The sequence below is a fragment of the Phaseolus vulgaris genome, chromosome 2 (genome assembly GCF_051622355.1).
Source record: "Phaseolus vulgaris cultivar YP4 chromosome 2, ASM5162235v1, whole genome shotgun sequence".
In the NCBI taxonomy this organism is placed as follows: domain Eukaryota; kingdom Viridiplantae; phylum Streptophyta; class Magnoliopsida; order Fabales; family Fabaceae; genus Phaseolus; species Phaseolus vulgaris.
In genome coordinates, this window is record NC_143499.1 from 43,189,256 (window position 1) to 43,215,884 (window position 26,629).

Here is a 26,629-nt window from a genome sequence, read left to right on the forward strand (position 1 = left end):
ATAATTTAAAGTAATAGTATAATTTTTTGGAGCAAATAAACGAATCCATCACACTCACATGCATCGGAAAAACGTAGATTATATATATATATATATATATATATATATATATATATTTCATACTAATTTAGAAATGGTATACTAATTATTCTTGGCAAAGTTTTATCATATAAATGAAGTGATCCACCAAAATTCGTTTACCTTTAGTTTCACCAAATTCAAACTAAATTTTCAACGTTTCTTTATAACTGTCAAAATTTTTAAAAACAAATACTTATTGATTATTTAGAAATATCAGTATTACATTAATTACTTTTTTTAAGCAGTTGATGCTTAGGTATCTTTTAATCTTTAAATATTTTACATCTTGCGTGAGTAAAAACTGAGATATAAGTAAAATAAGAAACTACTAACTTTTTTATTAGAAGAAAATTTATTGTGTTTTTTCAATCTTATAAAATAATTTTTTTTTAAATATAAAAAATAAACGAATAGCACAATTAAAAAATAATTTCACGTATGGGTTACTAATAATGATTACAATCTCCTTTTCTCTTTTTTTACATATTTTTTAAGGTTAATTTATATAATATATATATATATGTATATATATATATATGTATATATATATATAATATTTTTTCATGGTTTTAGTAAGATAGTTGTATAATTTTCTATTTTCCTCTTCACTTTTAAATTATTTAAATACATAAAAATATCATTAATAAAATTAATTAATATAATCTTGAAATTAACATATCACAAATAAATAGGAAAAAAAAAAACGGTACATGGCATACACGTGTCAGTGTATCGTGATGGAGGGTTGATGGGCTTTCAATTGGGTGCAGACCAATTTAGATAATTTAAGATAATGGCCCACTCTTCAGTCTCTATCTTAAAATAAATAATTATTATTATTATTATAATAATTAGAATAATAATAATTATTATAATAATAATAATAAGATTCTTACAATAATGATTAGCCCCGAGAGACTGAAAGGAAAAGCAATAAGAAGAAGATAAAGTTTGAAAGAGCAACATTGATTATATGTTTGGTTGTGAATTAATGATGGTGATCATGATTACAACTTGGATGTGAAAATTACAATTTTCTAATTATAGCACCTCATGCTTCTACAGAAGCCCTTAATAATAATTAAAAAAGTTAATCCATGCTTCTATTTTACAGAGAGCAAAAACGCAGAAATTGAAAGTCGTCTTGTTTTGATGTATGCATTACTCAGCAATCACGTCAGGGAGTTTGCTTTTGAAATTCAATACCGGGATTAATTCTACATTATCCTAATTATTCTATTAGTGTTGTTTAATTGTGTATTAGAGAAATGATTATGTTTGGGTAAAAGGAATTGGCACAGGATAACATGTCACATGTGCTATGTATCTGTCAACAAAGATTCTTCATGCTGGGAAAGCAATAAAAACAAAATAATTAATTTAATCATTAATTAGGAGTTTCTCTTCTTCTATGTATTCTCTCTCTGTAAACCCTTTTATGCTTCCTAACTTTTCATCTCAAGAAGTAAACGAAGATTTAATGTTGTATAAAATTAACAATTAAGAATGATACATTCTATTATTATCTAATTATAAGTCATCAATGGGTTTTAAAGTTTTATAAAGTACACGTAAAATCATTTCTAATTTTTTCTATGAAATATATATTTACAATACACTAAAATTAAACTCCGAAATTTAAATAAAATTATTCATGAAATTCGTAATTAAATTCAAAATTAGAAAGATCCAATCCAACACCTCTAGCGTTATGTTACTTCTCCAAGTTCTCATCGAAATATATTTTGGTACATATACACTACACACGTGTCACTTTCTCGCGGATTGGGTTGGGGGAAAATGAAATTATCAAATTGGTTAAAATGGTAAATTGCAACAACTGTATCACTATAATATATGCATGGGCATGCTGTAGTATAATCCATTATATGGTTTTAAAAAAACAAGTATTTAAAGAAAAATAAAATAAATATATATATATATATATATATTCATCAAAAATAAAATATTTATAAAATTTACTAATTATTTCTAGGTTTGATTTTTTTTTATATGCAAGTGTGTATATACAGGTACCAAATACAATGGGAACAAATTCAAAGTAATAACAGGATAATACTAAGTTCTTAAATATAAGATAATTATATATAAATTAATATCATAAATATGTATATGAATATAAATAAAAATAACAATATATTATCTAATTTCTTTCTTTTTTATTTATAGATCAACATATGAATCTAAGTATAAAAAAATATTATCTATATATTTGTATTAGCTATATTTAATTAGAGAAGAATAATTAATTAAATTTAAGATTTTAATTTATAGTGATTCACAAAATCATAGTTCAAAAGATAAGTTTAGGTATCCAATACTTGAACACGTGAATATGTTGTAAGTGTACAATAAATTATTTTTAAATATTTATTTCACTCTTATTTGTTCTTAATATATACAATTCAAATATTGAATCGTATTATCCTATATAGGTACCTTAAGTGATTAAATCTAACATACCATAGATTAGTTGAATCAAATTTATCACATAAATATTTATATGCATGTTGACATCATATACATCATTTGCATGTAATACAATTTACATTCATCATAATTAGCTAGGTTCTTTAATAACCAATTTAGTGGAATTAATAAAATGCATCACACTAATTTATATATAATACATATACATACATATTTTTAAATTATTTTTAATTAATACAATTAAATGAAATATGTTACTCTTTTTTTTATGAATCTTGGCGAATTCATTGAATCTCTGCGAGATGAATCTGAATTCATTAAAATTCTAACTCTCGGGTTGACTTTTATTGGATGAAAATCGTTTCATTGAGAGTGGATTAAGCATGTTTTTTTTTTTTTTTGTGTTTTTCGACACTCTTGAGAAACTAATTTTGCAAATATTATTATATTGTGGACTTGGTTGGAAAGTGTTTAATTATGTTAATTTCACTATATTAAACTTTAATTGAAGATGAGAATTGGTTGGGTGGTTTATGTTTATCTCGACAAATATATATATATGCTTAGAGAATTTTTGAATCACTAAAAGTTTTTTTTAGAACTAAAAGTTTTTTTTTATGAACCTTGTGTTAGGTAAATAGTAAAGATGTTTTAGGAGAATGTTACAAATTTAACGTAGAACATATATTTCAAAATATTACTAAATGTTAAATATAAAATAACATAATTACAAATATTCAGTTAATCTAAATTTTGATAAGCTCATCGTTGAGTTAATATTAAAATGTTTAAGATAAGCTAAATTATGAAAAATGAAAATATCCCTTCTCCTCAGAATAAGTGGTAGTTTGGTGGGTTTTTTTCCTGCAGTCGAGGTGTAAGACAAGGTGATCCATTGTCTCCTTTACTTTTTTGTCTTGCAGAGGAAGTTCTTAGTAGAGGTATTTCTAAGCTTGTGAATGATAAGAAGATTTTAAATATGGCTAGTCCGAAAGGTTATCTCACTCCCTCTCATATTTTGTATGCTGACGACATTTTTATTTTCTGTAGGGGATATTAAGTCTCTTCGAAATTTGAGTACTTTTCTTAAAACATATGGTGATTTTTCTGGTCAATATATTAATAACTCTAAAAGTAGTTTCTTCACCATGGATAATTCTCCAAGATTTGTCACCAAAATTCAAAATATTCTTTCTTGTAGTCATGGTTGTTTGCCTTTCAATTATTTAGGAGTGCCTATCTTTGTTGGTGCTCCAAAGTGTCGATTTCTTCAACCTTTGGCTGATAAAGTCAAATTGAAGCTAGCATCTTGGAAAGGTAAATCTCTTAGCATGATGGGTCGGATCCAGCTGGTCAATACAGTGATTACTGGATTTCTAGCTTATAGTTTTAATATGTATAAATGGCCAGTTTCTCTTATTAAGCAAGTTGAGCAGTGGTGCCGGAATTTTATTTGGACTGGTGATATTATGAAAAAAGGTATCGCTACTGTTAATTGGGCGAAAATTTGTTCACCTCTTGAGGATGGAGGCTTGAATATTATTAATCTTCATCATGAAAATAATTCATATCTTCTTAAGCTTGCTTGGAACTTCGCTTATAGCAACAAACCTTGGTCTTTACTTTTGAAAGCCAGAGTTCTTAAATCAAAATACGAGTTTAGAATGGTTTATAGATCCTCCTCTCTTTGGCTTGGAATTAAACAATTTTATTCTATCATACTTGATTATACTTCTTGGACTGTTGGTACAGGTTCTTTTATTAATTTCTGGAATGATAAATGGTGTTCTACTACTTCTTTAGCAAATATTGCAGGGTTATCTGATAGGGCTAACATTCCGGATACAGTCTCTCAATTTTGGTCAGGTTATGATTGGAATATTCCCTTATCTTTACAGCAGATGCCGCATTTTTTTAATCATATCATGGTTAGAGAGGAACAAGATATTCCTAATTGGATTCTAGATGAGTCTGGTCGTTTCACTCTTAAATCGGCTAGGACTTTTTTCTTGGAACCAGGAGTTCCAGGTGGTTGGGGTAAGTTCATTTGGTCTTCATCTATTCCGCCTTCCAAAACTTTAGTACTCTGGAAAATTTTTCATGGGAGACTTCCTACAGATCTGCATATTCAGAATAAGGGTTTGCATATATGTTCTATGTGTACGCTTTGTGAAAAGCATGAAGAATCTATTCAACATCTATTTTTTGAATGTTCTAATGCATTACATATTTGGAGTTGGGTTCGACAGATTTTTCTTACTTCTCATTTCTCTAATAAGGATGATTTTCTTTCTTTTATTAAGAGTGATGGTAGTCCTTTGGTTAAATTGATTAAACTTGCTGTGACAACCTTTTCTATATGGATGATATGGCGTATGAGAAATTATGCTAGATTTCAGGATAAGATTGAGGTTTCTAAGGCTATTTCGGTAATTAAAGATTTAACTTGTCTAGTGGGAAATTCGTCTAAAGCTTCAATGAAGAATGATATGTTGGATTTCAACGTGATTAAGTTTTTTGGTATTAAGACTCGTAGTGGGAAAGTTCTTCATCCTCTTCCAGTTAGATGGGAATTTCCTTCACCAGGCTGGGTTAAAATTAACACTGATGGGGCTGCTAGGGGGTATCCTGGTCTTGCTACTTGTGGAGGTATTTTTCGTGGGAGTATGGGAGAATTTATTGGTGCTTTTTCAGGGTTTCTTGAAGTTCAGACTGCTTTGGTTGCTGAGTTTTATGGAGTTATACATGCTATGGAGGAAGCTCAAAAGATGGGACTTACTAATGTTTGGCTTGAATGTGATTCTGTCTTGGTTTGTGCTGCGTTTACTGCTAGGACTACTGTTCCGTGGATGCTTCGTAATCGATGGAATACTTGTCTTAATTTCTGTAGGACAATCAGGTTTAGGGTTACTCATATTTTTCGTGAGGGAAATGCATGTGCTGATAAGTTGGCTAATTTAGGGTTCATTCATAGACAATCATTTCATTGATATAATAGACTTCCATCTAGTCTGTTCTTAGAATTCTTTATGAATAGGTATAGTCTACATATGTATCGTTTTTGTTAACATGTGGGTTTTGGTCTAGTCCCCCCATATTTTTGTATTTTCTTTCTTTTTCCTTTTTTTTTAATAATACTTTTTTCATGTGATGGCAGATGATTGTTGTTACTTGAGATGTCAGCCTAGCTGAGATGTCAAGTTGCATAGTGATGCCTAACATGAAAACTTTCATTAAAAAAAATATCCCTTCTCCTGTCTCTCCTTCTTGATGGCTTTTTTGAGATTTTGTTTTAGTTAGTTTTTGTGGTTTTATTTTTTTCAAGTGGTTCTTGAAAGATAGGAGGGAATTTATGTACAATTTTGTATGAAGATTAGATGATTTATGAAGTGATTTTTATTTATTAATTTTTTACTGATAAAAAAATAAAAATAAGAAGCATATAAAATAAGTTGATTCTGAATTTTCTACTTTATTGTTTGAATAGTTTATATAGATAACATGAGTAAAGTCAGGAGGTAAAAAGTGTTTGAATGCAATAAATTATCAAATCAGTAAAATCAACTTCTCCTATGTCCGTTTGTTTTTTAGCGAAGAAAGGGGAAGTTATACTATTAACAAAGAAAATGCGAAAATTAAAGAATATAATATATTAAAACATAGAAATCAAACAAGTTTTTACCTTCTAAACTTTCTACCCACTCTATATATCTATATTTATTTAATTAATTAATTCTAAATTATGTTTTTATCCCTTTTATTTTAAATACAAATTATTTTTATTTTTATTTAAGTAGAATTTTAATTTAAATATAAAAATATAATTAAAATTATAAAAATAATTATTATAAAATAACATAATTAATTATATTATATATATAATAAATTATAAATATAAATAATAATATATATATTTTTAAGAATAAAGAAATAAATTATATAATAATTATTAATTACAAAAAATAAAGATAAAAATAATAATTTTATTTAATATAAAAATGAGTTTTTATTAAATCTTTATAATTATAAATATTTTAATTATAAATAAATAAATAAAATTAATTTTTTAACAATTTTAAAATGTAAGGGCAAATATGTAAAGTTACAATTTCAATCACACTTATCACATTACTTACACACTTTCATAAATTTTTCTCACAATTTTCAATCTATTTACCTTAATCCAAATACCCTAACTTTTTTTACACTTTCTCTTCAAATTATCTCAAATTCATTCCCTATTTTCACTTTCTAATTCAAACAAAGCATTGCAAAAGTACAATTGGCAAAAGGTGCTTGAATTGGTTTGGATGTTAACTTTCAACCTCAAAATCTTAAAATGTGTTAAAGTGAAAGAAAATAAGTTTATTAACTAATATGATTTTCTTGATTTCATTTCAATTAGAAATTTATTAGGATTAAGAATTCAATTAGAAGTTGAAAGCTTTACATTAAATAAAAATAAGAAAGTTAAACAATTTTATAAATATATTATTTTAAGATTTTAAATTAGAAATAACGTCATAATTTTTTTATATTTTACTCCTGGATTATTTAAATTAAGTGTATAAGTATGCATCTATATATATATTTTTAATTTATTTTTAAACTTAAAATAAAGATTTAATGCATTTATATATCTAAAATTTTCACATATGACTCCTCCGTAAATCAATATATGAACATGTAAGGCTCTCTTTATAAAAGAAAATGAAAATATGTTTCTATGTTCTAATTTAAGTATAATAAAAAATAAAGACATTAAATAAAACATATATACACTTCAGACAAAATTTTTTTATTGAAACGAAAGGTGAAAGAGGTGTGCAAAAGTAATATTTTATTAAATAATATAGATGCATAAATATAATCATATTGATTGTTTTCTAGTCTTTCATTTTAAAAGATTTATAAATGTAGCACTTTTATTAAATATTTTTCAAAATATTTGTATCAATGATTTTTGCTGTTCTTCAAAAACTTTGTACATGAATTTATCATTTCAGCATTATATCTGTTTTTTAATCATAAAAATGATCATTTATGGAGTCTTTATTAAAAAAATATCTCTTTTTAAAATAGTATGAGGAGAAGTAATTAAAAAAAAAAAATTATGTGTGAAATATGGTTGTAGTTATACTGAAATTTGTTTTTTCCTCTCTCTTTGTACTTGTAAGTAAGAAAATTATTAAAATATTTTTTTATGAATTTTTTTACATAATAAACAATTTTTTAATTTAAATTATATTATAATACTATAATATGATATTGATAATGAGTTAGTATAAAATAATTTAATGTTCTAATATACACAGAAGATCTATCTGTTATGTAAAAAAGTTTATCAATAATTTTTTAATGCACGCCCTTAAAAAATCCAAAATTTAGAGTAAAAACGAAAATAGGAAAAAAAAATTACCTAAGTTTTATTAAAGTAAAGTGATATAATTTGTAGAAATGGCAAAGTGGATCGATCCGTCTGCATAGACTTCCTGCATTTGGTTCATCCGGGTAATGAACGCCGGATTCTCTATCCCGTCGCGTATAAGGACCAGTCTGCGGATTTGCGAGTCATCCTGTATTTAGTTTTTTTTAAGAAAAAATCAATAAAAATGTTTTTTATTTTTTGTTCTTAAAAAACTGTCAAATTGAACCTTATCAAACATCAATATTTTTTCTTCCATTTCAAACATAATCAAACATCAATAATTCAATTTAGATAAAAATCAAATATCAATATTCTTTCATTTCAAAAACATTAAAAAATAGTTAATTAAAAAACATTAAACAGCACTACAACAAACATAGTCAATTTAAAAACATTAATATTCTTCCGTTTCAATAACATTGAATACATATGAATCTATTTTTTTCGAGTCCAAGTTGTCAGTACCAAATCCAAGTCAACACAAACCTTTTTTTTCCGGACTAGTGGGTCAGGCCATCTCACTTCATTGTTAGTCTGTACGGACTTGATCTATACGAACTGCGATTTATGCGATACGGGATGAAGCGGGTCAGTAGGGTGAAAAATCGAACCCACCCGCATTTTTACTAGCGGTCTATTAATTTGTTTTAGGGGTATGAGGTTCATGAACAGTGAAGAAATGAATTGAAGAGAAGGAGTGTGAGAGTTTTTTATGAGGAATGGGAAAGTTGTTGATCTTTTACAAAGTTTAGGCTCAAAATTATAGGGCAGTGTAGGGTGGGATGGGGTGGTGAGAGAGAGAGAGAGAGAGAGAGAGGCATAAAGTCATCACTGTTAAAGTGCACAAAAAGTGAAGGCTTGTTCAGTGGCAATGGGCGACCATGCATCATAATCATCATCATGATGTCAAATGAAATATGTCAAACACAGTGCCATCCATTTTCACAGAACCCCTCTCCTAACAAACAAATCTCCCTAAATCCCACACCTGTCATCATTCCTACCTTATTTCCATCTTTACAAGTTTATTTCTAAAAGTTATTAATTAATGTGAAAACCCTTACCTTTTTGGAAAAGTACCTCCTATATATGATCTTTTTATCATTCACTTCCCTTTCTTTATACTAAATAAATTTCAAAATGTTTTCAAATTCATCCTTCTAAACTTTAACCCAAAGAAGAGATCATAAAAGATCATCATCATCCATCAATGAATGAAATCAAAAAGATCTTTAGCTTTTAGAGTGGACATTTCATGCAAAAGACAAACCACTTTCACACATTAAATTATAACCATCCCACCTCAGAACTGCTTCAAACCCCTTTCCCTTATTGCCTTTTTCTTCTCACAATTTTAATTCCTAACTCAATCCATGCCTCTCCTTTTCTACAACTTCTTCACAAATGAGGTAAATTCATTCTTTTATGCTTTAGATATGACAAAAGCCACTAGTGAGTAGTTTAATCATTAAGCAGAATAGAACCGCATAATTAGATATTCAACCTTACTTCATTAAGGCATCATCAATGTATATGTTTTTTATTTAGAGTCTCGTTCAATACTTTCAAAGTGGATTTAACATGTCTTTTTGTTTAACATTATTAAGTGTTTTAAATGTCATTTAGTTGTTCAAATTTTTAAACAAGATAATAATTCTACCTCTTCATACGTCTAAGCCTTTTCGGTGGGTTCAGATAATTAATTTTTTTAAAAACAATAAATATAAAATCCATTTTATAATAATAATTAAATTATTATTTTTTTAAGATTAAAGAAGGTATTTTTTTTTTCCTCGACCCTTCTGCATTAAAAAGTTATTTACCAGCTTCCTATACTTCAAGTCAATATTTAACAGCAAAATAAATATCGGAGCTCATCTCTAAGAACACCCCAACTAAAATACATATTTTCATAAAGCCCCTATATGCTGTCTTTCTATTACATTAAGCCAGATTCATAGTTTATTAAGTCAGTTTACCTCCTTTAGGTTAATCATTGTACAAAATCCAAATATATACTTTTCTTTTATCATGTGGCTCGTGTTTTCCTCCCTGCAAACTACCAAAAAAAATTCTCTACTAAAGAGATAAAATTAGTAATTAATAACAACCCAAACAGTTTATTAAACATATACTTACTTGGTTCCTTCACTAAATACGATTTCGGCTCCGGTTAAGCGAACAACCATTATACATAAACATCACCCAAAAAATTGCAGCCTACCTAAAACTGAAACAGTATCTCATAATCTCACACAGTTCTTTTGTCATCTATTTCACATTCCTTTTCTCCTCTACTTACTGAGAGATCTCAAGCATTCCTTCAGATCCATACACCATTAAAGATATGTAATAGCATCTGAATATTCTTGACTACTATGTCATTCTTAAAGATAACTTGATTCTTTTATTAGTATATTAAGATAAAATCAACTATCATCAACTGTCAAACTAAATGAAAATTTAATTACTTTTTATTGTAAACAAAATTTGTCGATTCATTAATTGAAACATGTGATATTATTGTAATTACATATCACGTGTGTGAAAATTTTCACGATTTAGACATTTGTAGGCATATAATCCAGAAGTTGTTATTTATTATAAATAATATTTCATAGGTTAAAATAAAGTGAAACAACAACACAATAATTGTGGGAAGTTTTGTAAATTAATGTACCAAATAAAAGCTTTAGAGTTTATAGTTGGACTGATAAATTTTATTTTGATAAAATTTCTTTTTATTAAATATAAGAATCAATGTTATTTGATCCTATATTTGTATTAAAATTAGGTGACATGGTAGGTTTTCTTAAAATGAATTATTCAAAATGTAAGCCAGAAAACTAACATGTGACTCAAGATTAAAGAATGATGGGGGCACTTCTCTCATCCATCAACTGTGAGAACACTGTTCCTAAGTGATCATAATAATTCTTAACCTGTTCTTTTCCTGTGCTCTCTCTCGCTTCGCTTTTCCTTTTTCCCGCGCCTTTCCTTGACCAGCTTCATGAATAACCGTACACGTAAAAGCAACAAAATTTTGTTGTCTACCACAAACAGTGAGTTATTTTTTCATAGAGATACAATAACAAATACACTGTTTATAAAAAAAATTCAGATTATTTGAATTGGAATTTTCCCTTGTCCTAATCTGGGTGGGTGTACGGGCTCAGGAGGACCATATATTAATCCATACACCAGGACATTTAGCCGCAATCGTGTTCCTTCAGATTTGAGCAAATTTGCATCACTTTAATTTTCTACAAAAATTCTTATACTATTGTATATTAGTACGGAGTTCTTATTCACGCCAACAAAACTCACAGCAAAGTGCAATGAACCATAAAGGCTTGCAAATAATTTAGGTATCGGTGTCGGACACTTCTTCAAAATATTAAGATACTCCAAACTTCTTCATCTTGTTGTTTTTCTTCTTCCATTAACACTTCTCAACCACATCACCGACTTCCAAGACCCCACCTTTGTTAAATCCATCAAGACCACTTTCCTTCATTTTTATCGTCGGAGGAATAATATTATCGCGCCAAATTGAGATCAATAGTAGTGGAGAGATAATTTCATGATGCAAATTACGCACACACTTTTTCCTTTTCCAATTTTTTTTAGTATATAATCATTTTTATATATATAATGATTTCGGGTCACCATTAAAATCTTATTATTGCACATCATGGCTACATATTCGCCAGTGAAAAATTATGTCAGCCAATTTTGGAGTGATGACGTACACATATATATATGGTATATCACTATGGGTGACTATACCTAAGATCTGAAAAAAAAATGACAAGGAAAATGATTTAGCCGTTAAAATGCACAGGCGTGAATTGTTTGAGTCAATTATTGTATTTATTTTGTTTCAAAGAACAACAATAAGTGGAAGACGGTATGGACCCATGGATACATGGGCATGTGTAATGTGTTTTATATCGCATTGTCATAATCTTGAAAAGTTGGAAACATATGAAAATGTCTTTGATTTCGATAAAACAAGGATGCGGCGGCTATATATGCATTCCCCAAATGTCGCCACCAATTACTCCTAGAACCCACAACTTTATAATCGGCGTTAAATTAAAGACTGATAAAGAAAAAGAGAAGATCTTTCTTTGCAGGACGTACATTAGATGCCAAATGAACTGAAGGCCAACAGAAACAAGAAGAGAGAGAGGGGCACACATACTTACACTTTTTTTCTTAATCGTGTTCAATCAACACAGCAGCAGATTATACAATTTCTCTTTTAAACTTAATTAGCAAGTCAAAACCAGTATCATATATATTATAATCTCACACCAATTGACATAGAAAAGGCACAAAATATATAAAGGGATTAGCACTTTGAAACCACCAGGGAGGACCCTTTTGTAAATATGATTAAAAGCACAACTCAAGATTTGAAGGGAAAACAATAATTGAGAGAGAAGTTAATTAGCTGCTACTTATTTACATATTATTTGAGGGGAAGCAAAGCACAATGAAAAGAAAAGAAAGAAAAATGAAAAATAGTGTTTAATTAATAATTAATTTGATGGTCATAGTTAAGATGAGGATACCGAGATTCTCTCTTCCATGCATTAGAATTATACTAGCATATAGTACCATTAGTTGCTTTAAACTTTATGAAATCACAAACATCAATCCTTTTTTCTTCTTCTTATTCTGTTTGGTGGCCCATGCTTTAATCAGAAGAACAATTAATCCAGGATTCCACCATACCTTGGCTTCTGGCAGTTACACTGAAGTCTGGTACCTTCTCTCCATGAAAATCCGATGAAGAAGCTGAGTAGTGTACTTTGCCGTTGCTCACTCGCTCTGCAATGTCACTGTAGCTGACAGTGCCACTGAGGCCACCTCCTCCACCTCCTCCGTGATCGCAATCATCGTTGGTAATGGTGCCCGTTCTCTGGACCCATTCCGTTGACGGATTAGCATTACTCAAGTTATTGTTGTTGTTGTTGTTTCCACTTGACAATGCTCCCACTCCAACCGATGTTGACGAAACCATGTTCTGATGAAGACACCTGAGGTCGGTGTTAACATGGCCATCGGGTCTCAGTCCCAGCTCCTCAAACACCCCCATCTTGAGACTTGGCGGAATATCGAAGGAGGATTGTTGTTGTGGTCTGGAGACAAGGACAGAAGAGTTGCCCAGAGGGTACTTGGGATGGTGATATGCTTCGAGAGAAGGAGTGTTGTTAAAGTTGTGAGGCTGTTTCATAAGGCCAAAATGTTCGGACAGGTTTTGCTGCTGCTGCTGTTGCTGTTGGTGGTAGTTAATGGAAGTTGAATTAGTAGTAGAGTTAGTTGAAGGTGACAAGGTGTTGGAAAGGGAGGGAGGAAATGGGTGAAGGCTTCGGAATTGCAGTTTTTGTGCAAAGGGGCGAAGAAGATAAGGAGGTGGCGTTGGAGGGTCCAAAGGGTTAACATTAACGTTAAGGTTGGATCTCAAAGTTGGTGTTGCGGCTGAAGCAAAGAGATCCAGCCTAGTTCTCGGGAAAGGCGAGGATGTGAAGGGTGGTGCGGGGATGCCAGTGAATTCCTGAACCATGGCTCGGAAATTGGTGGTGTCTGTGGTTAGCACAGTGGTGGGTGCACGCCTAGAAGCTCTGGACCGTTTCTTTGGGTTTCGAACCACGTTGCTGTTGTTGTTGTTGGTACTGTTGGTGGTGCTGTGGGTTTGAATTTGATCATTGTTGGCGGCGGACACTGAAAGCATTAGTCCTCGGGAACCACTTTCTGGAAGCAAGGTAGGAAAAGCACCAGTATTGCCGCCCCTTGTTTGACTTGACAGAAAAGCTTGGTTATGTGGCGAGGGTGATGATGAGGAGCAAGGTATCAAGTTAGCAAGAGTGGTTTGGTTTGGTTCGGATCTACCTGGTTTGGACCACATCACGTCAAGGTTTAGAAGTGATGTTGAGCTTTGGGTAAGTGGATCCAGGTAACCTGATAAAGGGTCGAACATGTGGGTATTTTGGTGGTGGTTTGGTGGGATAAGTGGGTTAAGGTTTTTGGCAGTGGTAGTGTTGAAGGAAGCAACATGGGTGGGTGGTTGTTGGTTGTTTAAGAAGGCAGAGAGTGAGGATGATTGGGCGCGTGAATCGTACTCTTCATCGGCACCGCTTGAAGATTGCAAACTGCCACTAGTGTTGGCCGAATCCATGAGAGCGGAAAATGGAAAGACGTGAGGGAGGGAGGGAAGTGGTGAGAGATATTGATTTAGTTGCAGATACAAGAGTACATTTAAGAGGTATGGGAGCGAGAGACGAGGAAAACAAAAAGAGAGAGATTTTTCTGGTTGTGGAAAGACAAGCTAGTTGTCTTCAGAAAGTGGTTCCTCCCACCCACGTCTTTAAGGCTCTGCAAGACTGCAACTAGCACACAGTGCTTGGTTCGCTTTTACTTAATCTGTGTTTGTGCAAAAGGGTGTTACGTAAACAAAGGAATAAACAGCCCACGGATGATCATGCATTTAATACTTTCTGCAGAGAGGTTGGGAATACAAGTTTACTCTGTTTTGGAGGTTTGAGAGTGAGGAAAGTCTTTCCTATTTATGCTTCTTGCCTCCTTCTCAGTCCTGGGTTCTGGATTACTCCTATCACAACAACAGATTGCGAAAAGGATCAAGTATTAGGGTTTCAAGTGAAAGAGAAAAGGAAGAGAGAGAAGAAATGGAAAAGGATAGTTCTCTAGCCTTTTTCTCCTATAAAAAGAGACCCTCTTCTGGTAGATGTGTGGTTTCACCAGCAAAATATCGGAGTGGGGTGACTATAGGAATGAAAGAAACAGAGAGAGAGAGAGAGAGAGGGTTTGTAAATAATGGCAGGCTCCAATGGTCAAAGTATGAGAGATTTGTGGTTTGGATTTAGAGACTGAAATGGGGGAAAGACATAATATAGAAGAAGCAAAATGGTTTATTTATTGAGAACGTTATTTACTTACTCCCACTGTTCATCTTATATGTTTTGCGGAATAATGAGGTGTGTGGGCAACCAGATCAGATGATGGTTGTTGAATTGCATAAAGCAAACACATCAACCATATATAGCTTTCCAAATTGCGTCAATAAACCATCCAAAATACCTACATATATAAATAAACTTTTGTCCAAAATATTAAGTAAACACTGTTTCCACGGTAAACGCAGTAAACAGACTCTACATCTTTATGCATAATGATATTCAATATTTAAAAATACACACGAAGAAATGTGACTATTTGTTTCCAATAACTTTGACCAAGTCAGAAACCTTTATTTAGAAATTATTATTAAGCGAAAAATCTTGCATAAAATCTAAGAGAATCTTCCACAGTCTCTCTACTGATATCTTATATTTTATACAATTTTTCCCGTTAACTTTTTTTATTTATTTTGCTTATGAGTGGTCATTTTACTTGTTAATTGCTAATACTAACTAGTAATTAAGAAGCACGGATAAAAAAATCCAATTTTATTACCACGTTCCCAAAGATATATGGATGAATCAGTTGAACAACATTCTTGTTCGCTCCAACCAACGACACTTGGAACCAAGAATCAACAGAAACATTCCCTCTTTAGTATGTGTGTTTGGGAAGGGGAAGCTGCTCAACAATCAAATGACCATCAAATAATCTTAAAAAATAATTAACTTTGTTTCGTATACATAGTCCATACAATATCTATATTTATACCTTTTTCCCCTTTGCGTAGCTACAATTGTCGACATATTTAGTTTTGATCTACGTACGTAGTAATGTAAAATGAGCTCCAATAAAAATGTTGTAAATAAAGGCAATTATCTTATATTCTATGAGTGATTAGTGGAATATTAAAGAAGTAATAAGAAGCGTAAGTATATAAAGGAGATGCCATACGGTCATACTACGCTACTTGTTTATTCTGTTTGGTTATAATATTAGATACCGTGAGTGTGCAGTTTTGTTTCAACAACAATTGATAGAGTGGAGATGAGTGTGTTTATTGGTTTAAGAATAAAAAGAGGAAACTGTTGAACTAATTATGTTTGGGGTATGTTGCTTGCAGATGTAAAACTACTTTAGTTTGTATTACTGGATATGGTGACCGTCCTCTGCATCTACAAGGATAAGGGATGAATGAAAGAATATTGATGGGACCTCTAATCTAATCTACATTATTGTCAAATGGACACTAATTGGAGCCCCATTTCATTCTTCTCTCATCCACATTTTTATCACCCATATTTCCAATGTAAGGGAAATACTTATTTATTTTCTTGTTTACCTTCCCTAAAATTGGTTATATAGATAAATTCATCTAAATGGATTCTTTATTCTAAATAAAAAAATAGATTATATATTAATAATTAGGAGTATTAAATATGAAAGAAGTTAACTTAAATTCTTTATATAATGTATTGAGATCAATGTTAAATAATTCGAGCATGGCTCATTTTTTATATTTTGATGAAAATTATTATTGATTAAAATTTATTTATTTTTCAATTAAATCATACTAGATTCAGATAAAGTCTTGGAATATTGATATACAATATGTAGAAGAAGAAAAAATATATCTTTGCATAAAATTAAACACTAAAAAAATAACTTATATAAATTATCTCATTTTCCCATCCGATTATGTTCTCGTTACAAGAAAATTATTAAATATAAATCAATTTTAGAGACAAAATATAATTAGTTACTAATTAAAATAGAAATATTTTAGATACTAAAAAAATATTAGTTTTTAAATTAGTTTCTATTATTGATAAATAGTTTCTAAATTGATATTTAATTAGTTTTAACTACCAATTATTTAGATTTTAAATTTGATAACAAAAACATTGATAGTTAATTAAATATCAATTTAAAACTATTTATTAATAATAGAAATTAATTTAGAAACCAATAATTTTTTTTAATTTTTAAAATAGTCTTTAATTTAATTATTATAGTAACTAATTATTTTTGTTTCTAAAATTATTTTTTATTTAATGATTTCTTTTAGTGGCTACAAATTTTTTTCGTTTGAAGTGAATTTTTATGTTATTTGAAGTGAGATACGCAGGTAATGAATTTTTGTTGTTGTTGTGATTGAGGCGTTCTGACTAGGGTTAAATATCTGGAAAATGAACTTGAGCACATGAAAGTGGTAATTTTAGCAGGAATGAGAACGTGTAATGAATGCAAACCAATATTGTTGATTTTGGTCAATATCTAACAAGTAGGTTAATCCTTTATTTAAGTTAAGATGTCTTTAAACAGCTTAATCATTAAGTCCAAGCTAGAATAATATCTCTGATGGAAAAAAAATACTATTGATGTTAAAGAAGAAGAAAAAGAGAGAAATTGTCGTGACAACTTTCCTGAATGCATGACTCTATAATTAGAACTGCATGTGATTCTCACCAATCTTAATTCTCACACAGATAAAAACTTATCCAGCATGTGATTTTTTCCGTTTCAATTTTTATCCATTCAAAAACTCACTTAGTCAATTTTAAATTATTTTAGTTCAACATCGCTCCCTCAAATCTTTTGTTTCAATTACCCGTAACTATAACTCTAGTGGTAAAAAACAACAAAAATGAATCATTAGGAATAAGGAAAAATACTTATCAATATTATACTTGTATAAAAATAATAATAAATTATTTTATGCTACAATATTGGTCGATCCATTATAATGGGATTAGCTAAAGGGGATTATCACATGGATCTAGAACATGAGACAAGAAGAAGCTATATTAGTTCATATGAACACCGAAATTTTGGTTAGCAACAATGTACAAATGCCAAAGTGAGTTGAGTGAGCGTAGGGATTCCAAATTTTCAATTGGTGAGTTATATGGGAGAAAATAAGAGAGGGTTTTCGTGTGCATTGTTCTTCTCCCTCTAGAGTATTTTCACTGTATTATTTTCCTAATTCTAAAATTTTCTTTATATGTTTCTATATTTGCTATGATATGATGTAAATATAATCTTTCTCATTATAAGAAACTCACTATATATAAAGAACATGTCAAAAATATTAGAGATTTCATAGCTTTGTGCATTATCTCATTATTTATATTTTTCATTTATAGAAGATAATGAGTATTTGAAAGAGTTGTAGAATGACATGAAGCATTGGCGGAGATTATAGAAAAAATCAATGAAAGTTTTAAACAATTTTATATTATTAGAATTAAATACTTAACATTAAGATTTAGTAATTGGTGATCATCTTTAAACACAAACGCTCGGTGGTATCAACTCACAACTGAAATCTATTATTGTATTCTCACTATTGTAAAAGATATCTTTAGGACTAGTTCTCGGTGAATTTTGACAATAATTTCTAATTCATAATTGGAAACATAGGTTTTTAATAATGATTGAAATCATCGTCATATCAAATATATACAATAATGATTTTTTATATAGAATTGTCATTGTAAGTGGATTTACGTTAACATTTAACTATCATTCTAAGTTCACATACAATAGTGATTGTAATAAGAATTGTCTTTTTATTGTAATTTTTCTTGAAGAAAAACTCATTTTCTAATGTTTGCCTCAATTAAGCAACATTTGTATATGATATTTATTGCACAACTAGTTAGAATTAACAATATAATATGAAAATAGTAATAAATAATATATAACTGAATGAAAAACAATGTAATGAAATGAACTATATAAGAAGTATTGCAATGTCAAGTGTCAACCAATTTCAAAACACTAAATCCACGAGTTAAAAATAAAATAAAATAATAAAATGTAAAAACTATTGATAAAATAGAAATTGATAAAATATAGGTTATCCATATTGATCTAACATAATTTTTATTTTGAATCTCAAGTGGAAAACTAAGGTTTACTCGATGAAATAGAAAATTAATTTAGACTTTCAATGTTAATTAAAAATAAATAAATTTAATATAGTAAAATATAATTCAATTATATTATAATACATTAATAAATGTACATATACAATAAGATCGTTATAGTAAAAATAGAATTAAAATATGAACATATAATTCAAAACAATCATCCAATACATGTCAATCTTTAAAAAAAAATTAGAAGAAATACACCAACTTGGATAAAAATTTTAAGTGAAAAATATAAGACATTTTTTCAATATAGTCCTATTGTTAATTTAATTATATTTTAAGAGGTAATATTCTATATTATTTCTTCTCGTAAATAATCATTTATCCACACTTTATCCACAAGATCAATATATAAGATAAAAGTTCATATGTGTGTTATATATTCATGTACACACAATGTAAATGATGAGCTTTGTTTATTTACAATCATTTCTTTGTTTATACTAATAATACATTTATATTGTTGACGGAAACATATTTATTAAATGGTTGGTGTGAATGGCGAGTGATAGATAAAAAGTTATGAGTATTGGTCATTCCAAGATAATTGGGGCTTAAATGTTCATATCCAAACTGGTGCTAGCAAAAACTTATGAGAATGGATTAGAAAAGTTTGGAACTTCCATATATATATATTTAAATTGATATTTCTATTTTTATTATATACAAGAGAAAAAAATAATATATATATATATATAAACTTTTCAATTTCATTAACATATTAAATCTTATTTTATATTAAAATAATTTGAATTAATTTTGTTGTTAGCTGGGATAAATGAGTTTTACAGTGATTAACACAATTACTAAAAATTATTTCATTTTGAGTAATATTTACTCATTTGAATTCACAAGATCAAAGATAATATCATCCAATATTTATTTTGTTAATAATATTGTTATATTTTTAAATTTTTAGATTACTTTTATTTTACTTATTTGTCAATCCATAAAAAATGATAAATATTATAATTAAGAAATATAGGTGCATTAGTTAACATAAAATCATTGGATAATATGATTTGAAACATCAAGTAATGATAATGATTAAATAAATAAAAATGAGATTAAACATGTTTGACTTAAAATGTAATTATAAGTTAATAAAATAAATAAATAAATAAATAAGGTGATGTTATTAACACCTCATCAAACAAAAATAGTTATTAAATTAACAAACAAATAAATATAAGAGATTGTCATCGAACAAAGATAATTATAACATTAACCAATGAATAAATAAAATAAGGTTAGAGACACCTCATTTAGCAAACATAATCTTAAGATTAATAAATAAATGAATAAATAAAAATAGTTTAAAGACATTTTGCTGAGTAAATATAGTTGTAAGATTAACAAATAAATAAATATAATGAGGTTAGAGACACCTCACTGAATAAAGATAATTATAAAATAGAACAAATATAATGATGTCAGAGTTCGATCACTCGACAAAGATAGTTGTAAAATAAATAATTAAGATGATAGATGTCTATTTTCCTTTAGTGATCGTAGTTTAAACACTAGAATTTTACTAACAATGTTTCACTTAATTTTCTATAATCTCTTTACCTCTATTTTTTCTATCTTACTGTCGTATACTAATCACTCTCGGACACTAGAAATTGATAAAATCTTATTTGACAAATGGTTAAAGAATTCTAATTAATTGAACATTTCTAATTAATTGTGATTAATTATAATATATGAAACTCTTTAGTTAAATTTTATTTTATTTTTAAATAAAGGCAGAAATGCATATGAAGATTCACAAAATATATTTTTAGTTCAAGCTTCTAGTCAAAGTGGTAATAAATAGTTATATAGAAGAATTTGTGTAAATCAAGCAAAGATCATGTCTTAGCCAAATAAGAGTTCCACCGATTATCTCACAGATCTATACAAAGAACTCAACATGAAGATGAAGAACTTATAACAACAATATGAAATTCTTTTATTCTTCTAGTGATAAATGTTTGGGTGAGTGAAAACTTTTGTAATTTTTTACTATATGAAATACACTCAATGAGCTTAAATTATATTTTCTTTGAGAGTATTAATTTCTTTCTTTTGAGAGTGTATAATTAAAATTAATTTATGTACTCATTGAAATTAGGAGTAGTTTGTGTAGTGGTCATAATGAAGTGATTTAATTAGTGAAAACTCTTGAATTTTCTAAAAAAAATTTGAATGTATAGATAAGTCAGTATAAACACTTATGATAGAATCTAATGTTCATAAAAATATACTTTACACTTTATTGTTTAAATACAAAATCAAATAAAAATAAAAAGTTTATTAAACTTTGATCTAACAGTAATAAAATACTTAAAATTAGTTTAAAATTTAAAACTTATATGATATCAGTTTCATAGCACATAAATATTTATTAGCTAATCCCTTATGGAAACATTTTAACTTTAATTAATATTATTTGAATGTACTTTAAAATTTGAACAATTTTATACTTTCTAAAGATTTATTTCTGAAAAAAAATCACCGTTTTTGGTGGTTTTCCTCTATCCAACTATTTTCCATCATCTGTCAACAATCAATCAAAACGATTAAATAGATGGATACCAGAACAGCAGAAAAAGATATCTCCATCACCACACTAATCAAAGGTTCATTTTTTTTGAAAAATAACTAAAAAATACATATTTGGTCAATATTTTATGTTTATTTATTTTGTGTTGTTTTCTGAGGTGCGATCAAACTGTACGTAAACTACTACAGCCAAATTGGACGAATTTAGAAAGGTACGTAGAACAACCACACAATAAGGAGATGATAATGCAAATAAAAAGAAACAAAATAATACATTATCATATCATCATGCGTAATTCAATTTCCTCTCTTTCACTTCTTTTCTTTTGTTCAATTTTGTTTTTGCTTTGTTCCCGAGAAGGAAACTTTGTAACACAACACATATTTAAAGATAGATCAACCCGAATTTCCTCATTAATCATGCTTTTACCTAACCTAACCATGCAAACAATTTCAAATTTAAGATACTTCAAACACTTGATTAGACAACACTAACTATATATTTTTCTTATTTATGTATATATATACTTTCACGGTTTAATTAAAACAACTCATTAATCACATTTGAAATTAACTCCAATAATCAACATACCTGCTATAAGTCATTTAGAACATAGAAAAACAAAATTACTGTGCCCGTGCAAAGTGTCAACTTACAAGGTTTTTAAAGAAAAATCAATATATACATATACATATATTGCATGAATTGATTGAATAAAGAGATAATGTTAATCAGTGTCCCTTTTCCAGTGACATGTTCATAGTGGAGAGAATTGTGTTGTGAACTATTGAACTTTGTAGGATTTCCCTAAATCCTTTTGTCCCTAACCAATTTAAAAGTGTTGGTATATTCGTTTTGGAAAAGTCGTAAAATTGGAAAGAAAAATAAGAGGTAAAAGTGAGAGCCTCTCTTTGTTTCTTGGTTCTGCTGGGAATGATGATGCAGGAGATGTAACAGCTATTTTCTTGATTTGATCTTCATCTATGGACTTCATATGAAGATAGTGATATGAATATATAAACATAATATTTTATTTGAGAATACGACTGAAATTTTAAGTAGTTGATAACAGTCACTATTTTGATAAGTCCAATGCCACCTAACATTTTTTTCTTATTTTTTTCCCCTTCCCGTTAACCATATTATCCTTTTCCCTTGCTTTACTAAGGAGGTTCTCTAGATTTTTAAAAAAAGTAGAATTTTTAAAAAAAGTAGGATATATATAAAGATTTGACACTGATGATCACAAAAAAAATATAACACTACCCCCAATCTGTCTTAAGTTTAAATTTCTTTTACTTGTACACTTTTCTTTTGAGTAGAAGTATTTGTTTACCATGAGTACCCTACTCATGTAATATTCCTTACATACACTACCAATTACTCAAATACTAATAAAATTTAATATAAAAAAATCATTAATTAATCTATTTAAAAATTATAATACAAGTATTAAGCTACTATAAAGTTTAGCATTTTTAGACAATTCATAATTGGTATGGTTAATATTTTGGAGAGTATATTGTAAGATATTTTTTCAATTAGGTGGTTTGGAAGATAATATGAGGTAGAATTTTTATAAGGGTTGGAGTATATTGAGTATGAAACCAGAACCAATTGGGTTGTGTTGACTAAACACAATGTTTTAGTGAGTGGCTTAATTATTGTGTCCTTCAATAATCTCTATTTAAGAGATCTTTGTGTTTGTATTAAAATTGTAACAAACATAATGAAAATATAATTAGTTGGTTGTGGAGGTAGGTTACCGTTGGCGACTGAACCACATTAAATTTTGTGTTGTTTATTTTCTGCAGTTGATTCAAAGTATTATTTAAATATCTATTTTAATTAATTTTTTTTTTTTTAATGAAAACAAAATTTGAAGAGAATAAATTTGTGAATTTTTTTTTATATTATTCATCTCATTCATATTTATTGAATATTTTTTGAAACTATAATTAAATTTATAACAAATAGAGAGAAATAAAATAAAAATAAGTGGGGGAAAGTGAAAGAGGAAAAAGGTTGGAGGTAGGACTGTGTCAAAGGTACATTAGAAGTCTACGTAGTGGGTGTGGTGGGGTCTTGTGGTCCCATCATTTGGGTCTGGTCGTGGTAGTTCTAATTTGCAGCACTAACAAATGTCTTCTTTTCCTCCTTTCTAAGTAAAATGTTTTTTTGACAAAAAATATAGTGGTTTCTCATAATTTAAATTAATTTGTTAATACATTTATTCCGTGTTTGCATTAGTAGTACGATACAATCATAATATGCACAAATTATTTTTAGTATATCAATATAATTATTATTAATGTATGCATAATTTCATCGAATCAATTCTTTTTTTAAACATCGCAATACGTATATCCTTATGTCATACATTAAGAAGAGGGGAAAGTTAATTGCAAGGTTTACTAATAGTATAATATTTATTTAAAGAAAAAACAATACCTAGTATAAATAAATATTAACAGTATGAAACATTAAATTATCAGACAAACTCGTTAATATTTTTTATACTTTATACTGGTAATAAGTTATTTGAGTAACTTTTCAAATTTATACATATTATTGGTGAAATTTATGTTAAAAAATAAGTCTAATAATTAACGTAGAATTTGTTCAGATAATTTTTTCTGTTAAATACATTTAGGAAATAAAATAAATTATATTTATGCACAAGTTAAAAAATATTTTTAGAAAAAATAATGTGAAAGAACTTGTATATAAATTCATTTTAGCATATAAAAGACGTTAATTATGATTTTATTTTTTAAACGGACCTTGGTACATTGACTTTTTTTCATTGGTCTGAAAATAAGAGATTTCTAGCTCTAGGGGAACATGGTGAACACGTAGTACGAAATAAGTCAGAATTTCACATTTGACTTGTGTTCATTATTTTGGGTTGAACAACTCAGTTTTGTTTACTGGATTCAACAATCTAAATTATTGTTCATTAATTAGGGTTCAACAATCTACATTTGATTCCAAGCTTTGACGAGGAACAATTTGTGATTGTGAGAGAATCGACCAAACAAACTGTAAATGTGGTCCTTTTGTTTTGTTTTAAAAGAATGGGAAATGTGACGAAAGAAAATAGGAATAATATAAATAGTAGAATATGCTATTTTTATTATTTGAATGGGAAAATAATACTGATGAAAACGATTTTTTAAAATTATCTTTTGCAGATTAATTTAATAAATTCTTAAATATATATCAAATATGGAATTTAAGATGTGTCAGGCTTCAATTTCAGTTAATGATGTTAAGGGTGTAATTTTAGTTAGTGTAGTGATTGAAATATGGAAACAAAGAAACTTTGTCATATTTAATAGGGGAGTGACATATATGTCAGAAGTGTTCGTATTAACACAAGTAAAGGTTTGATCTTGAATTTATACAAAGTTTCGTTATGTTTCGTTTTCTTATTCTAATTGGGTTTTAAATCCTTTGATGTGTATGAGGTTGATCTTTTGGTAGTTGATTCTAGTTAGGAAAATGATAAAATGTATTTATATATAAGAGTTTGACTACTGAAGTGGTTCTTATTTATTTATTTTTTATTATCGATAAAAAAGACTATCTTAATAAGAAATCATTTCTATACATATTTGGCAAAATAAAATTAAAAAAATCAATTTCTTCCTAATAATTATTTGATCTATAAATTAATTTATAAAGTCTATTTTAAATATATATTTTTAAATTAGGCAGAAATCGAATTTAATTTATGAAGAAACTAACTTTTTTACTTTTCTATCTAAAAGTTTATTTTTTAAATTTCCTCGAACACCTATAACATATCTTGTTGCCGCATTACTGCGTTAGATAACATTTTTTTTAATGTTTTTATTAGTTCCTGTTTTTTAACATATGCTAAATTATTTATCAAGATGCAATTTATTTCTTATCTTAATTTTATTATTATTTTTGTATGAATCAACACGTTATAATGTATTACATAATTAAGTTAATCATCCAGTCGTTTATTTTCTTTAATTAGTATTTGGTTTATTAATACTAGCGGGAACACAGACACTCACGTGCCTTTGTATCCGCATTTTTCATTTTTACTATTTATATATTCATACAACTTTAATAAATATTAAATTATATTGAGAAGACATATAAATTATCTAAATGCACTGATAATAGTTTTATTAAAATTTTACATTAATTTTCTTATATTTTCATTTTATTGTTTTTTAATATTAAATTTTGATTTAACTTGGGTGTAATGTTGAACTTTGTAAGGTTATCAAGATTAAAATTAAGGTTTAAAAAAATGGAACAGCAAATAATGTCAAAACATAATGCAAATGGTAATGTTATTCAAGATCTTCCCATTTCAAGTTTAGAATAGTAACTTTCATGTTCATCAAACGTCTTATGCAAGGGTTGTATGTTGGAAAGTTGTAGAATCTATCACCATATCAATTGAATCCACGTCTTCTTCCATGAAAAAGAAGTTGAAAAAAATAAAATAATAAACTAAATACAAATTACCAAACTTCCAACTTATGTAATATCTAATAGATCAAAGCATCAGTAGACATAAAAACTTTGCCCGCAAAGCTCGGCTTAGGATTCATACAAAAATATAAAAAAAATTAAGAAAACAATAGAAACAAAAATGTTCAAATCCTATAACAATGAGACACGTCTCTGCTTCGAACGCTTTGGGAAGTGTGAGAAGGAGGAAGTAATGGTGGTTGTTGTTGTAGAGTGGTGATTGAAGAGGGACTAAGATGGGTGAGAGTAGGAGAAGAACATGGAGAGTGAAGGAAGAGGGTTCAAGATGTGTCAAAATTTATGAGCATTTTTGTTCTTTGGATGCAACTGGTGAAAACTACTCCTTATAAGAAAGTGGATATAACTGGTGAAAACTACTCCTTCGTAAGCAAGTAGATGTAAATGGTGAAAATTACGGAAGAAAGTGATAATCGCTCAACTACTACTCATTATAAAGATGGTGGATGTAACTGGTGAAAACTACTCATTCGTAAGAAAATGGATGTAAACAGTGGAAACCACTGAAGAAAGTAGTAACCGCTCAATAATAATAAAATTGTTCACATTTGGCCACTACCCACGGTTTCCTAATATTTATTTATCTCTCATAAAACAAATACTCCTCTCATTATGCAATTAATTTTCAAAATAAATTATTTCTTTCCATTCAAAACGGTTGTTCCATTTATTTCAAATATTTTATTAAATTTATTTCTCTCTCGTAAAACAGACACTCTC

The 26,629-nt window shown here is 28.5% G+C and overlaps 1 protein-coding gene across 1 annotated transcript; it reads right to left on the reverse strand.

Annotated features, from left to right (window-relative positions):
• Window positions 1–12,307: 12,307 nt before the first annotated feature.
• Window positions 12,308–14,992, reverse strand: LOC137809513 (uncharacterized). Its single transcript, XM_068610621.2, has one exon. The coding sequence runs from the start codon at window positions 14,145–14,147 to the stop codon at window positions 12,666–12,668; it is 1,482 nt and encodes a 493-aa protein (XP_068466722.1). The 5' UTR covers window positions 14,148–14,992; the 3' UTR covers window positions 12,308–12,665.
• Between the last annotated feature and the right edge of the window lie 11,637 nt (window positions 14,993–26,629).

Excerpts from the sequence above, each read along its gene's own strand:
- LOC137809513 (XM_068610621.2), bottom strand. The coding sequence starts at position 14,147 with ATGGATTCGGCCAACACTAGTGGCAGTTTGCAATCTTCAAGCGGTGCC.